A 15,684-nucleotide genomic window follows, 5' to 3' on the forward strand; every position below is an offset into this window, starting at 1 on the left:
GCTTAAATTAAATTCCAGCTTGTATAGGAATGACAGATCTATAACATTCCCTGTTCTCCAGGATAATTCCCTCGTGCAGAGCATCAACAAACGGGGCATGCACATTCCCATCGATGAGCACTTACACTTCAGTGCCTTGAGCAGCACTAATGGCAGACAAATGTTCAAAGGAGGCCTCTCAACCAGTTACAGACTGGAGCAGTCACCAATGGCCTTGCCTGACAACTCCAGATCTCCCCCCACCTTTCCACTCCCAGGAACCAGGGTGTTCCTCCTCCACCTCTGTGCCCATCAAGAGGAGTTTCCAAAGACACAAATAAGTTTGTTACTGATTTCTGTTCAAACTGATTCAATTGAAAACTGTCGACCTTCAGGTTATTTAATCTCTGATGGTCCAGTTTTCAAATCTCTGAAAAGAAGGAAAGAAAACTCTCTCTTCCTTTGCCTGCCCTTGTTGGAAGCCAGGCTTGGGGACAGTGGTGGTGTTCCTTGCAGGAAGAACCTGCACGGATAGCACGGCACAGATGCATTGGTGCTGCAGGCAGGATGGATCATCTTCCTCAGCATGAAAGAAGAAATAAAATATTTGCAAAGGAAAGCCAGAAAACTAATGAAGAACTTGCTAAAGTGCAGCCAAAGGTTACCTTGCTCATCAATTTTGCACTGATGGTACTTGGGCACAGAAACTAATTGCTAGTCAAGATACTCTATTCGTTCATTTGTCTTCCCTCTAAATGTGTTTATTCTCCATGTACATCACTTGATTTGATTTGCATGAGATAAAACATTTGTGAGTGATGTTTCTATTCTGCAAGAGATAGATTTTAATTTTACACTGACTTTGTTTTTCTCCTAGTAGAATTTCTCAACTGTTTATCAGAAGCATTTGGTGATGAGCCCCCTGCTTCTCTCACATCCCTGAAAGTCACAGGGTTTGAGCCTGAAAGTAATTGCATGTTATGAAACATCCCAGCTTCATTTAGCTTACTTTTATAGTCCTGTAAACACCAGCCTGAAATACATACAGAGGAAAAAAGGCTTGTTCCCAAAGCTGCAAAAGCTGAGTTATCACCATGTATCACTCACCTGATGAGAAACTGTGCTGATTCCAGCTCAAAATGTCCTGAGGATTCTCGGGATGTATAAAATATTCAGAATTACCACTATCTGTGCCTGATGATACCCACTGCTCAATATCAGCCTGTCTGCAGCCCATGCTAGAGGATCTCTTTGTTGTATGAATGTGACTGCAAAGTATGGTAATGCTGCATTGTTGGAAAATCAAAGCCCTCTACAAGGCTCTGTTATGTCACAACATATAGTAAAATCTTTTAGGCTCTTTTTCTATGCAAAAATATGGGAAGGACAGTGTAATACAAAAATAGGCAATTTATTCCTGGCAGCAAGTTCATCTTCTTTCAGTTCCTTTTCATCAGAGAAAGAGCTATTATTGTTCTGTCTTCTTCAAAAGCAGGAGAGGGGAGCTAACCACTTATAATAAACCCCAGTGGGTTGCCAGGAATGCAGAGTATTGCCTTTGTCAGCCATCTATCCATGAATTTGGATACCCTTTTTACTGGACTATTTATAATTGCCACTTCTTCCAATTTCTTCCCAATATATCCCATTAAAAAAATATTGCTAAAATGAAAATCACTATGACCAATGCTGTGTGAGGTAAAAATTATGTTCAATTACAAATGTAACTTGATACAGATCCCACATCCCTTGGTTCCAATTGCCCATTTCTTCTCCTTTCTCCAGGGAGAGAAAGCAGAAGGAATGTCAAACTTGAAAATATATTATTCTTTCCTCACTGGAAAGAAGGCTTCTATTTATTTTTCCAAGCTCTCTATTGAGATGTCATCCAAGACTCAAGGTTCACTGCTGAGTCTGAGTGCACTGATACTCAAAGGAGAAATATTGCCCAGAAATGCATTTGGAAATAAATGCCATTGTGTCTGTTTGTCATTGAAGACATAGCAGGAATGTAGATGTTTTCAGCAAAAAGAAAGCATAAAATTCAAACCTCTTTCCCAAGTCATCTCCAGATCTGAGTAGATTGAAATGGGAAATAAATCTGTGCACTCTGGAACTCGGCAACCCTTTAATTCCAAAAATTCCCCTTGTTACAGACCTGTGAGAGAAGAAAAGCCTCAAAACTCGGGGCTGCCTTGCAGGAATTGGAGAGGATTCTTTTGCGAGAGAAACTGCAAAGTCCTGAGCAACAGTTGCCACGTTTGTTAATTTAAACCATGATAAACTTTTACCAGCAGAGCCATCAGGGCTGAGTGCTGCCTTCCCTGCCTGCCTCAGCCCAGTGCTGTTATCAGCCCTGGCAGATGAACCACCTGCTCCTGAGCAGACCCTGCCTGCTGGACCTCTCTGAGGGAGTCCATTATAAAATAGGAGCAGGGCTTTTCAGAACCTGACAAGAAAACTTGTTTAATCTCCTGTGCCTTTTTAGTAATCCCCTCTTCAGTCACAGTCTCTCTAATTACCTGCTGTTGGACCATTTTTCTCAGAAGTCTCTCCAAACCGTGTCTGGTTTATTTTTCTCAGCAAATAGTCTGCTTTTAGCTAATTTTATAGAACACTCTGTATTTGCTGAGTGAATTTTTCAGCTGCCCTCTGGCAGTGATGAGCTGACTCAAAACATTAGGGTTTCTGTTTTGAGCATGTATCATTTGCAGCTGGCTAATATTTCTCTCCCAGATTGTCACAATGACTTCATATTCTTTTCTTGCAAATGCACTACGTTAATTGCTTTGTCAGAGTTCCCTCAGGTCACCTTGGTGGCAATGCCATTAACCCTGGGGTTATCTATCAATTACAGATTTTGAAGTGTCCATGCACATATTTTGCTATCACATAAAATAAGTTATGGAAAACTTGCCTCCATGCAACTCTTCAGCATTAGAAAAATGAGGTTTTAAGATACTCTGTATTGAAAAATTCCCATATATTTCCTGTTGGGGCTTCAGTGAACAAAAGATAATGATGGAACTACACTTTGCATGTCTGGTCAAGGTCTGTTCTGTGCTCTGGGTGTTATTCCTCTAAACCTCATCCACTTTCTTGGTGCTGACCAATTCTAGTCTGAGGTCCTCCTCACCCTGAGAAAGGGTTGAAATTAGAATTCTCTGCAATAATTTCTTGGGTGTTGGAAGCAAGGAAAAGTAATCCTCTTAAAGGAAAAATAGAAGCAACTATCTCTTTGGGGAACGTGAATATTCATGATGGTGGTACAGGTCTCATTTATCATCCCTTCCACAGGGTATATGGTAGCAAATGAGAAGGAGACAAAGTGAAAGTGCATGCTAAAGTAGAAATTACTACTTTTTAATCTCTGTTTTTGCATACTACAATGGGAGAGGTACACTCCTGTGCTGAAATGTCTTTGGAGCTTTAAATATTCATTTCTGTCCAGGTGTGTTTCTTAGGCACTTGTTCTGCCTGCCTCGAGGGGTTTAAATCTGTGAGCACCATCTGTTGCTGTTCAGCATGGACACGTTTGGGTAAAGACAAACCCAATATTTGTGATATCTGTGGATAGGGTGTCCTGGATGGAGGCAGCAGCTCACGCTACTCAATCTCTGTCTGAACAGAAAGTGCCCATTTCCCTTGTGCTGCTGCTGATTGTCCTTGTCAATCTGAGAAAAAAAGTCTGCTAAACCCAAATTCTAAGCAAACAAAACTCCAGGTTTTAACCCAGTCTATGCATTTAAAAAACAGGGAAAAACAGGGAAACTCTTTTTCAAAAGTCTTTTGAGTCTTGTGCACTTGAAAAAAGAGCCCAAGCTTTAAGTCTTGCTTCCCAGAAAAGCGGATACATGGGGATAATCTGCTGTGAGCTTCCCCTCAGCCATTCCTCTCACACTGCTGCTTCTGTGGCCATCATCTTCCAGGAGGATCTGTAGCCTCTCTGAGCTCTTCCCCACAGGGACTGGTGATAAATGAAGTGGGGACTGGGACTTGTGTGAGCCATGTAGCAACAAGACGTTTCACTCTTCCCTTCAGTAATTACCTTTGCCAGCTTAATCACAAAAACTTTTCCAACCAGCTTGCCTAGGACATAATGATAAATTGTGGTGGAGGTTTAATGTTTATTATAATTTAATGTTTCATTCAAAATTAAGCAGCACACTCCTGTAGTCCCTGGGTAAATGGCCATATCTTACACCCCCACACTTTCCAGTGACAGCCACGCTCTGTCTCCCAGGTCAGCTGCCCTCCTGCTTTGTTTCCAGGTTCCCCTCTTCCCTAAACGTGTTTATCCAAAATTTCACTGTGCTGTGTTCAAAATCCACTCCCTTTGGGCCCACACATGATTTTTGTTTGTTTTAGCCCCAAAGTGGCCATGTCTGAGCTGTCAGTGCACGCCCAGAAAGGAGTGAGAACAGTCAACTTAAACTCCTCACCATCAAGGCATCTCAAGCAAGCGATTTAATGAAGTTGAGATCTGAATCACACCCGGAGGTGTCATTCCATGTTTACTACAGAAAGAGCCTGGGGTCACCGTGCTGCTAATTTGGTTCTGCGTTTAAAGTCAAATGAGATGAGACAAGGCTTTGAGTCTCAGGTTTAGCCTTAGGAAATATCAACCCCTCTTGCCTGGAGAGAGGTGGGCAGGGAAGTGCTTTCTGCTTCTGGTGCCTCATTAGCTGTGTGTTTTTCTTGCCACTCTTTGGCTCTTCCAGCTTTTTTTTTGGGTTTTTTTTTTTTTTTTTTTTGATGCTAACTCCAGAGTGTGTATCCATCAGAAACGCGTAAACAAAAGCATTCACGGCTTAACAGAAAAATAATAAAACTATTGTCTGCCTCTCCATATGTTCCTCAATCTTCCAGTAGAAACAGAAATCCAGGACATATTTATTGTTCTGGCTTGGCGCCAGAGCCTGTATTTATTTTGGTGAGTGGCTGAGGAGTTGCGGTTTTTAAATAACTCTGAGTCTTCAGTGGCAAAATACATCACAAGCAGGAATTGCTGCGTTTTTAATTTAAGCATGTGAGTGCCCTCATGGCTTTCTGCTCTGGCCTGAGCTGTGGAAGGGTCACCCTCAGCCTTCCTGGGGAGGAGGGCAGATTGAATGGGTAAAAACTGGCCCTCCCTGCTTTTCCTTCTCTCTGAAATCCTCGTTCTCCTTAGGAACCAGGATGATAAGGAGCAAAAATCATGCTTAAGTATAATGCTGAAGGGCTTTTATCTCTTAAAACACATCAGCGTTTAAGGGTTGCAGCAGAATTTAGTGTTCTCACTTCACCATGCAGCTCCCACTTTCAGCCAATGGGTACAAATGAAATGTTTTTCCACAAATTTCCTTTATGTGTAGAAATTACACATTTTAATTGAGCTGCTGTTTTATTTTTGTTTTTGAAATGTTTTATGTTGTATTTCCATGGGGTTTCTGCAGGCATTTTCACTACATTTTCTGGTTGGCTGCTTCCAAAAAAATCCTTATTATAGGGAGGTAGGATTCTACCCATGACAGGATAAGCCTGAATCCGTGAGTAAATCAAGCTGTTCTGTAGCCTAAGAATACATATGGTAATTTTGATTAGTTGCTCTGTGTGGATAGTGTCAATGTCTTCTGCTTCCTTGAGTATGAAAAATTCCATGTTAAATCATATCTCCCATGTGTTTTACTGTTTATACGTATCACTGCTGTCACATTGTAGGACATCATTGTAAGACAGGAGAAAAAGTGAGAGAGGAAATTTATTGACCAATTTGCTCGGTCAAAAACAGGATGAAAATTGGCTTTTTGCCACATTTAGCGACATGTCCATTAGCTGTTCTATGCATCAGCCTTGGGACATTCAGCATAAATTCTTTTCCCCCCTCCAAAGAGGATAAAATTGTGAAGAATTCCAAGATGTCTATAATTTATTTAATTGTACAATAGCTGCTGGTGGTTTTATATCCATCATCACACGGGGCCGATGTCGCCTGCCTCTAACTGCCTAAAAGACTGGAGCCGGATGAAATATAGATTAATTTTTCTGTGCTGGTTTATTCTTTTTCCCCTCTCTTACCCTTTTTCCTCCATAGAGAGCTGCCTCACTCCCCTCAGAACCTCGTGGCCACCCTGAACTCCTCCTACAGCCGCAGCGTGGTGCTCTCCTGGGTGCGCCCCTTCGACGGCAACAGCCCCGTGCTCTACTACGTGGTGGAGCTCTCTGAGAACAGTAAGTCAAATACCTCTCAGCCTCATGGTGTTCTTAAACCATTCCTTCAGACTCACCTCTCCCCAGAGCTGCTGACAAAATGCTGCTGCAGTTTGCCTAAGCCTGCACAAAGGGGTTTTACACTCAGGTGTTTGCACGCTGAAAGAGTGGAACGACAAAGAAGGCTGAGAGGGAGGGATTTATTTATAGGAAAGACTGAGTTCCACCTCTAGTGTTGCCAGCCAGACTTGAGGCACAGCAGCTCATTCCTCAGTACAACAGCATTAGTCAGTTTGTTCCTTCCATGGCTTTTTCTCCAGTTTCGTGGATTTCTTGGTGCATTCAGAGCCCCAGTTCCACCTAAAAGATGCAGACAGGGGGATAATTCAAGGAACTGATAGTCTGTCAAAGGAGCAAACCTGGATGTCAAGAGGAGCTGCTGTCCTACCTCTCTGTGGGCTCATATGTTTTCTCTGCTTTCTCTGGATTCTCATTTTACACCCTTCCTTTAGGTAGGTGGTTGAGAATGCTTGAGTGCAATCCAAATATCTGACTTCCTGCATTACAAACCTGGGCAGTGGGAATTGCCACTTGCCAGTTTTATCACTCTGTATACCAGGCCCTCCATGGCTCTCAGTCTGCAAGGTTATTCAGGGATATTGCTAATGCCTCTTGAAGAGTTGATGGAAAGATGAGGGTATATGGAAATCGGTCACCTTGGCAATACTTTCTAATCTCTATCACCCTAGGAGCTGGAAATCCAAGCTGAACAATTGATTCTTGATGAAAAAATTAAGAGCATCACTTTTTGTGACATGTGGAAATTAGTTACTGCATAACTGAATGTGAAACAGTTCTGATTTCTGATTATCTGGAGAGCAGCAGTTTGTTTTGCCACACTGAGAGCTTGAGGGGAAACTTGAGCTTCAGATCACATACCAGCCTTTTGCTTTGCAGGCTGGAGTGCATAACTTCTCAGATGTGGAGGTGATGTGGAGGTCCCAGAACCAATGATCTTGACAACTGTTAAGCAAAGTACAGGTTTCTAATCCTAGCAGAAATCCAAAGTCATGCCCAGGACTGCTGCCCTTAAAATAGTTCTTTTCAATCAAAGACTCTGGATCTTTTTGTTACAAATGAGTAAGAAAATCCATGATCCTGCACTCATACTCCTTCTCTACCTTTTTATCACCACCTTCCTTTTTATTTTCACTCTTTTCTCCTTCCCTCCCATAGCTACAGGCCAGTAACTGCCTGTTTTTCTTCTTTTCCTTCCCTGGTCTTTTGCCCAAAGATGTTTCCCTTCTGCTCCTTGTTTCCCAGTGGCTTTGTTGATGACAAGTTAGTGAAGTCCCAGTCTGGGAACATGATGCAAAGGTCCTAGAGCTGTATTTGCACAGAGACAGCACAGAGGTGGCAGAACATGTGCACTTGGATGCTGCAGTGGGCTGCATCGACTGGGACAAGTCCCTGAAAGAAAAGGCAGCTCATTCAGTGCCAGGAGAATTATGGAATTGTTTCAATTGGAAGGGACCTTGAAGATCATCTCAATCCATCACCTTTCTTTTGTCGTGGAGGAGTTTGGAAGGTCTTCAAGTCCTTTCTACCAAGGATGCTTTGCAGTTGTATAGGAATGGGGTAGATGTGCCATCATTTTAGAATTAATTCACTGAAATTTGTCGAAGGCTCAGCCAAAATCAACAGTGGTTCTTTGGAAAGCATGCACACAGCCCCTGAGAACACCACAGGGTCCTGTGAACCACTGCTCACTCTGTGACAGATTAAATAATTTTGGCTGATGTCATTGCAGTCTGCCACTGAGAGAGTCATTGTCCCAAAGCACAGGTCAGTGTCCTGCCACAGCTCAAAGCTGCAAAAGCCAAACACAGGCCAGGTTTGTTGTGAACTGAGCATCTTAACTCCCAGGTCTTGCTGTCCTTTACATTTTTGTCTTTATTTACTTTGCCTTTATGTGCAATGCCCACAGAAGTAGAACAGGGAAGAATCTGAGCCCTTGGATATTCCACTGTTGCTGTGCTCTCTTGTTCCATATTTACAGAACAGTACAGCAATGTCAGCAGTGACTTTGGTTTGGAACACCGACTGAAACGTCTGCACACTGACACTGGCTTGTTTTGGTTTCTATTTTCCTGACGTGTTTGTTTTTCAGAGTTATTTTGATCTCAGCAGTGTGTGGTTAATATTTAGCTTCTCCAGACCTCCTGCTCCTCTGGAAACCATCACCTTCCCTTTCTTTCCAGCCATCCCAAGCACTGTTTGTGCACAAAGCTGGCATTTGATGTTGTGTAGGTATAGCTTGGCCTGATATGACTCTGCAGAAACTCTTTGCTTTTCAAAGACAATTTCTGTCTGGGATTTGTGCTGCAGAAGGAGTGACTGTCAGGGAGACAGGGAACACCCTCCACGAGCTCTGTCACTGCCACAACAGAGCAATGCACCTCCCATCCCAATTCCAGTTCACTTTCAAATGTGAAGGAGGGACACCAGAATTAGGGTTTATTTTCCAGTCAGCAATGCTGTGCAGATTTTGTTCTTAGTTCTGTGGAGTTTGAATGTTTGGAGTTGGAGTGTTTTGGTTACAGGTGCTGAAAAGTAGCCTTGTTTTGTTGCATTTTTTCGGTGTTTTGTTTTGGATAACTCTCTCACAGCTTTAGGACCCATGGTAGGTTTTGAAGCACTTACCATCAATGGATACACAACAGTGTCTATTGCAGAGCAATAGCTGAAGAGGATTCAAAATAACAAGTATAAATTTCAGGGGTTTAATTACCAGCTGCATTAGAGGGAGGCGTGTCACTCCACCTGGCATGGATTAGAACTCCTTTTCATTAATATCAATTCAGTAAAGAGATACAAAACCCTTATTTTAATTAGCAGGAAGAAAACAGTGGCAGATCATGCACATAAATTGCTGGGAATATGAACGACTCTAGCCACCTAATTTTTAAAATTAATGTATTTGGCACAGTGCAATAATTCTCAAAATACAAGTATTCACAGTAGACTGTGTCTGTGGGTGACTTGAGACATATGGCCTTAAACATTTGGGGGCAAATTTATAATCTAATTTGAAAAACACAGTTCCAAGGAAACACAGTCATTAAGTATTCCTGCCCACAGAGCCAAGAATGTGAACCTTGATTTGAAATAGGATTTTCAAATAAATAGTACCATGCATTGCTGTCATTTGCACTAATATAATTTTGGATGTTTCATGACCTGTTTAGCCCCATTGCAATTTACCTCGGAATTCCAATGAAGTGTCTTCATGGAGTTAGGAGGGGATATGCTTATTTTATTCCAAAGAGGTTTAGACTGAAGAAATTAATCAAAAAAAAATATTCTGAATAGTCTTTTAACTGAAAAAATGAATTAAGTCTTATAGAATTCTGCTGAGAACAATTAAGATAAAAGCCCATTTTTGTTTTATTGTATTCTGGGATATCTATGCTGTGCGAGGTGATGATATAACTCAGATTCATCGTGTTGTGCTAATGAGGAGATAATAAAAGCTCCTGTGGAAAGCATCTCTACATGCTTAACTAAAACCTATTGTCATCCTGAATTTGGAAGGAATATTCAAATGGCAAATATTGAACTCATTGATAATTCTTTGCAAAACTCAAAGTAAAACTGCATTGTCATTATGATTGTGACTCAGATCTAGATATGATAATTTTAAAAGATACTTTTTTTCAGGCCACTGGTAGACCTTGTGTGGGTCCTACCAAACAAAGGGTGAACCATTTAGCTTTCATTTGGATTTTTTGCAATATCTTATTGCTACAAAGGTTTGAAAGATGAATTCAGTGTATTCCAGCAGTACAGCAAATTCTGATGCTGCCATTTATGCAAAACCCCCTGGAGAAGGAAAGAGATGGAAACGTGTTCCAAACCTGCAAAAATCAGTTTTCTGCAGTAGATCTGATCGGTAATATCAAATTAGAAATGATTTTTTGGGGAAATTGCAATTAATGCATGAACTGTAGGGTAGACAGGGAAATAGAGTAGAAATGCCTCTTGGCACACAGCCTGAGTTATTGAACGCATCACAAGCGCATCCAAAAATTCATGACAGAAAAAAAAATGTCATTTCTAAAACCCCAAAATGACATTGTAAACCAGAGAACAGCCTGTGAGATTCTTCATTTCCAATAAATTAAGCTGGAGAGGCAATCAGAGTTAATTCAGAATGCCCAATATTTGTACGACGACGGACAGCTCAACATGGAAGTTGTTCAGACAGCAGCAATTACAGGGGAAGAGCAGCAGAGCCCAGAGTATGTTCTGGGCAGCTTAAGTTAAATGAAGGATTAGCAGAGTCTGTTCAGTCTAACAGAGACTTTTTTAATAGTTTGACCTGGCAAGTCTTTTGTCACCATGGAGCTTCTCCAGGCTTCCTGGGACAGGTGAGTGACAGCCATCCCTGGAGGACAGGAGAGGCAGTGTTGAAAATTTTATGGCATGTTTCCCTTGTCAGAATTGCTCTTCTCCACAGTGAAAAGAGCTTCTGCGCAATCCTGGGGTTGGTTGTGTTTATCTAAAGAGGGAGATCCATTTTTTTGGAGTGTTTTGTTTATTGATTGTAAAAAAAAAAATAAAAATTGACATTTAAATTTTAAAGATACTCTGCACATTCAGTGTATCCAGTGCTCCAGGAGTGAGCAAATGCTCCCTGAACCACCCTCCTCTCTGAATCAGAGTGCCCAGGAGATGAATAGGCTTCGTTTATATTAGTTTCCAGTTTAATCTCTCTTCCTGCCAGATCTTTTATCTTCTACCAGGAGAGGAAAAAGAATTAATAAAGTATTCTACAGATGCAGCATATAAACAGAGCAAAGCCCCAAGGTGCTGAGGAGATTAATAGGGCCTGTTGTTGAATCAAACTGCTCACTACATTGAGCTGCTTGGGTTAAGCACTCTCAGGTGGTGTTTACACTGGCAGTAAACAAATTAAATGCTCTAGGAAACGGACCACTGCCCAAGTAGCTCATACAAGGGTATTTCACTCCCTTCTTGGTGTCTGCTCTTCCATTTTCCTCAGGAAGTTCCTTCAGGCAGTGCACTAGGTCAGCCATACCTTAACTCCAGCTTCCCTTGGTTTGTTGCTGTGCACTCTGGCTGTAACAAGGCTGTTTGAGAATCTCAAGGGAAGCCTGTAAAAATTCAGAAGGAACTAAGGTGCAAAAAACTCTGAAGCAATGCTTTTCTAGATGGCACAGGTGTGCTTCCTCTAAGAGCTCTCTAAAAGAAATCCAATGTTCAGCTAAGATAAATTGACATCAAGATCTTGCAGCCAAAGTGGCTGCTGGTAAATCAACAATTGGCAAGGACAGACCTTCACTGCTGTGCAAATGTCCCTCTCCAGCATTCCCAGTATTGTGCTGTGTCAGTTTTCCTGTTAAAAAAGACTTCGTTCTGGCAAGGCCCTTACTGGAATAAATACATTTGGAGTAATTTGAAGATGCAGTGTTTATAGCCCAACTGGCATCACACCCTAGAGGACTTGAACTTGCTAAGGAATCTGCCAGAAAAGCACAAAATGAGTGGCTTCTGTCTTGGTGTGAAGTTTAGCAGCCTTCCACGTTTGGGACATCTCATCTTCACTTTCAGGCAGACGCTGAGTTGACCTGCCAGGAGCCACGATGCACTTCTGATGAGCAACATGCACAGATAATGTTGCCAAAATCTACAGTGAGCTCCTCAGCAATTTCCAGAAGTGTTAGTAATTTTGAGCAGGGAGCATGAAAACAGCTGGTATTATTTAAAAACTGAACAAATCTTCAAATTGGCTGATTCCATTGCTGTACTGTTGCAACACAGACCAAATGTCACCTCTCCCTGACTATTTCAGTCATGACATCAGGGAGAATATGTGACACCAGGCTATGGAGAGAAGAAATCAGAATATTTAATTTTCAACATGTTTCATTTCTGACCTCTTTGAAAACTTGTAAATGTAATTTGGGCATCAGAGGAGCTTGGTATGGCAAGAATATGTGAACTGACAGCGAGGGGTTTAGAGTGCTGCCAGGGCTCTTTCTACCAGGGAGTCTTCCTAGGACAATTAGACTCCATGCCGAATAATGTCACTAGGAAAAAAAAAAAAAATAAGACTGCAGACACGTAGAATCAGCAGCTAAAGTTTTCTCAGGTCTTGCAGCAAAGGGCTGATTTGGCAGAGAGAGTCATGCTTCTACACCTGCTTGCAAGCTGGGTAGGAAGATATTCCAAACTGACTGTGAATTTCATTAGAATCCTTCCACCAGAGCCACTCATGGGTGTGGTGGTGTGATGGCCTGCCAAACAGATGGGTTGTGAAATACACAGCCCATCTGTCTTTATCATGCTTGTTTCCTCTTTTATTAAAATGTTAATGAATATAGTTTTTATTTATTATGCCATGACATGTGCAGCATCACTTTCCAGTAGACAAATGTGCAATCTGCATAACCGTGTGGGCTGACAGGAAGGTTTCTTCTGCTGAAAAGAAACTTCTTCCCAAAGTTCCTCTGAGGGAAGCAAGCACGAAGAACCCTGAGCAGTCAGAGGCGTTTTCTCACTTCTGCAGGGCTTTTGACAGGCACTTTAATCTTTTTTCTTTCTTTCCCATGCTAATTTTTCCAACAGATTCTCCCTGGAAGGTTCACCTGTCAAACCTTGACCCGAAGATGACCGGTGTCACTGTGAGTGGCCTCACTCCAGCCAGGACCTACCAGTTCAGGGTGTGTGCAGTCAACCAGGTGGGAAAGGGCCGCTACAGCACCGAGACCAGCAGGTAACAACAGTCAGTGTCTGTGTGCTGAAGGGACAGCGACCTGGGGAGGGGGAAATGCTGCTTGGCAATGAAGGAATAAAATAATCTCTTGCGCAAAGATTTTGCTCTTATGCTAAGCCCCAGCAGTTAGCCCGGGCAGGAGCACAGCTCTCACCCTGTCATGGCAATGTCACTTCTGGAATTTACCCAGATGTGACAGAGAAGGATGACTTCATCATATTCAGTTTCAAACGCATCCCCCTTCTCCGTGAAGAAGCTTGCTGCAAGCTTGAATTGCAGAACAGCTGAACTCTAAATGGCTTTTTCAAAATGTAGGAGTTTGATATGAAAAATATTGAAAGAGCTGAAAGAAACAATTTGGAAGGAGTCACAGACACTGGACCCAAGCTCTTACTCATTCAGGCTTGTAATCTTTTTAAAGAGTTGTAGCAGCCTGGGTGATTCCAAGAGAATAGGGTTACCTCAGCCGTCTGTCTTGTTGCTTGCTTAACTGATTTCCTATTATGTTGATTTGTTGTAACTATTTCATGCATGTCTTCAGCAGTTTGATCAGCATTATATTTCTTTCTAGTCATCAGACTGATAACAAAGAGTGCTTCACTTGGAGTGGATACAGGAAATAGACTGTTATTTATGATTTCTTTCAACGCTCATGTCCGTCACATTCTTTTGTACTTAGGTTGATGCTCCCTGAGGAGCCCCCCAGTGCCCCCCCTAAAAACATCGTGGCCAGTGGGAGAACCAATCAGTCCATCATGGTCCAGTGGCAGCCTCCTCCTGAGAGTGAGCACAATGGGGTTCTTCATGGCTACATCCTAAGGTAAGTCCTTTCTTAACCTGGAAATCCAGAGATAGGTCCAAGTGTGCACAAGGGAGTTCAAATGGTGACTTAAGAGTGTAATAAAAGGTATCTGTAATTGAATTAAAGATATTAGTTATTGTTTGCAAATGCTCAGGCTGCCCTGATTTGTTAAATGTGAGAAAACAACAAGAGGTCACAAGGGTGCAGCCACTTAAATTCTGGCTTGTGTGTCCTAGAGAGTCTGAGGGCTCCATCAGCTGCTCCAAAGGACCTGCTCCCTGTGGAGACTCACAGCATCCTTTTATTCCATTTTCAAAGGGAAGTGAAGCTCCAAGTAATGCAAGTGTTCACATGGGAGGCTGGTACAGTGCAGCCTATGCAGATGTATATTTGCTTATTACAAGCTCAGCTCCCTGCTCAAAAGGTTAATTAAATTTATCAAAGACACAACAGGGCTCCTGCCTATGGAGGAGCAGTAAAAGAATCAATAAACTTCAGTTTTGTGCCAAACAAAATGGAGAGAGGGAATGACAGGTCAGATGTTTCGTGGCAGACCTTGGTTTGGTTTTGAAAATCAGCCAGTTGAGTAAGATCCTTTCAGCCCTGTCTGTATTTATTAATGAGAAACCCATTCAGGCAGGTAACTGGGAATCCTGCACCCATCCAGCCTGGCTGCTTACCCAGGATTCATTGTCTTGGAAAGGCTGATGCCACTTGAGAGACTTTGCAGAGCATTTCCCTTAGGTGATTTTTTGGGACTCTGTATTCACTCCTATACCCAAATCCACTACAGATTACTGCTCATTTGGCATCCTCCACACTCTGCAGTGTTAGGGCCACACCTCTAGTGAGGGAGGCATTTTTTGTGGGAAACTCCCAGCCCATTACATATTTCCAAGTGATGGTTACAGCCTCCTGTAGGCAGGCTGCTGACATTTTTAATACAGTGTCCTCCAGAAGTGTAAAAGGTAACTAAATGCTGCGGTTTAAATGCCAACATCCTGTTCAAGCTGTGCTCTGACTTTTGCTGGCATGGATGGAAAGGCTTTTGTCATGCTAAGAGGGTTGGTGTGCTCCCAGAATAGCCCTGGGAAGTTCCCTCTGTCTGCAGGCAGAGTTGAGTGTGTTCATCTCCCTGTCACCTGCACAGAGCCCCTCAGCAGAGGTGAGCCCCTTGTGCAAGAGCTGTTGGTACAAGGTTTTAGGGCTGGGCTCAGTTTACAATATTTTCTCATCCATCAGTGAGGAAAGATCCTTTAACTTCTGCCTGCAGATAGACCCTTGTCTGGAGTCTTGGGTTCCCATCTGCCAGGGTGCAAACATTCTTTATGCAATTCTTCCTTTCAAATTAGTCTGCTCAGTGGTAGGATTAGTTCCTTAGTTATTGCCAGGGAGTCTTTCCTAGTCTCAGCATTAAGTCCTTTAAAAAGCAATCCCACAGGCTCCTACTTCTGGCAATCTGTGCTGTTTTCTCCATATAGCATTTCCAATAATGTTTAGCTTTGGTACTTTCTACAGTATTTATCTGCATAATTGATCTCTGACCTTGCTGGAACATCTCTTTCCATTTTAATAGTGCTCATATTCATTATGCTCAGTTTGTGAACATTTTTGGTGTCTTACTGCTTTGTCTTGACAGCAGAGCAGAGAAACCATTTATTCAACAGGAATTTAAGATTATCACATAAAAGCACAAGTATCCCAGGTAATAAAACCAGGCTGTTCTTCCCAGTTGAATTGTATGGTCACAGCAATATCCACTGAAGAACAGTGTTCCTGCACTGATTTCTGCAGAATCAGGGTATAGCAGAATGAAAAGCACCAGCCACCCCAGAGACCCAAAGCTCCAGACATGCAAGATGCTAAATTGATGGAACACCTGAACTTTAAAAGTGAAGGTGCACTGCACAAGTCA

General features: G+C 42.3%; 1 protein-coding gene across 1 annotated transcript in view; it reads left to right on the top strand.

Moving 5' to 3' along the window:
• The window catches only part of SDK1 (sidekick cell adhesion molecule 1), a 383,954-nt gene that overhangs the window by 251,603 nt on the left and 116,667 nt on the right, over nucleotides 1–15,684 (top strand). Inside the window, exons 14-16 of the mRNA XM_053992256.1 lie at nucleotides 6,053–6,189; nucleotides 12,820–12,967; nucleotides 13,647–13,787. Coding sequence (XP_053848231.1) covers nucleotides 6,053–6,189; nucleotides 12,820–12,967; nucleotides 13,647–13,787 — 426 coding nt within the window. The remainder of the gene's footprint in view (nucleotides 1–6,052; nucleotides 6,190–12,819; nucleotides 12,968–13,646; nucleotides 13,788–15,684) is intronic.

This window comes from Vidua macroura, chromosome 16 (assembly GCF_024509145.1).
Source record: "Vidua macroura isolate BioBank_ID:100142 chromosome 16, ASM2450914v1, whole genome shotgun sequence".
In the NCBI taxonomy this organism is placed as follows: Eukaryota; Metazoa; Chordata; class Aves; order Passeriformes; family Viduidae; genus Vidua; species Vidua macroura.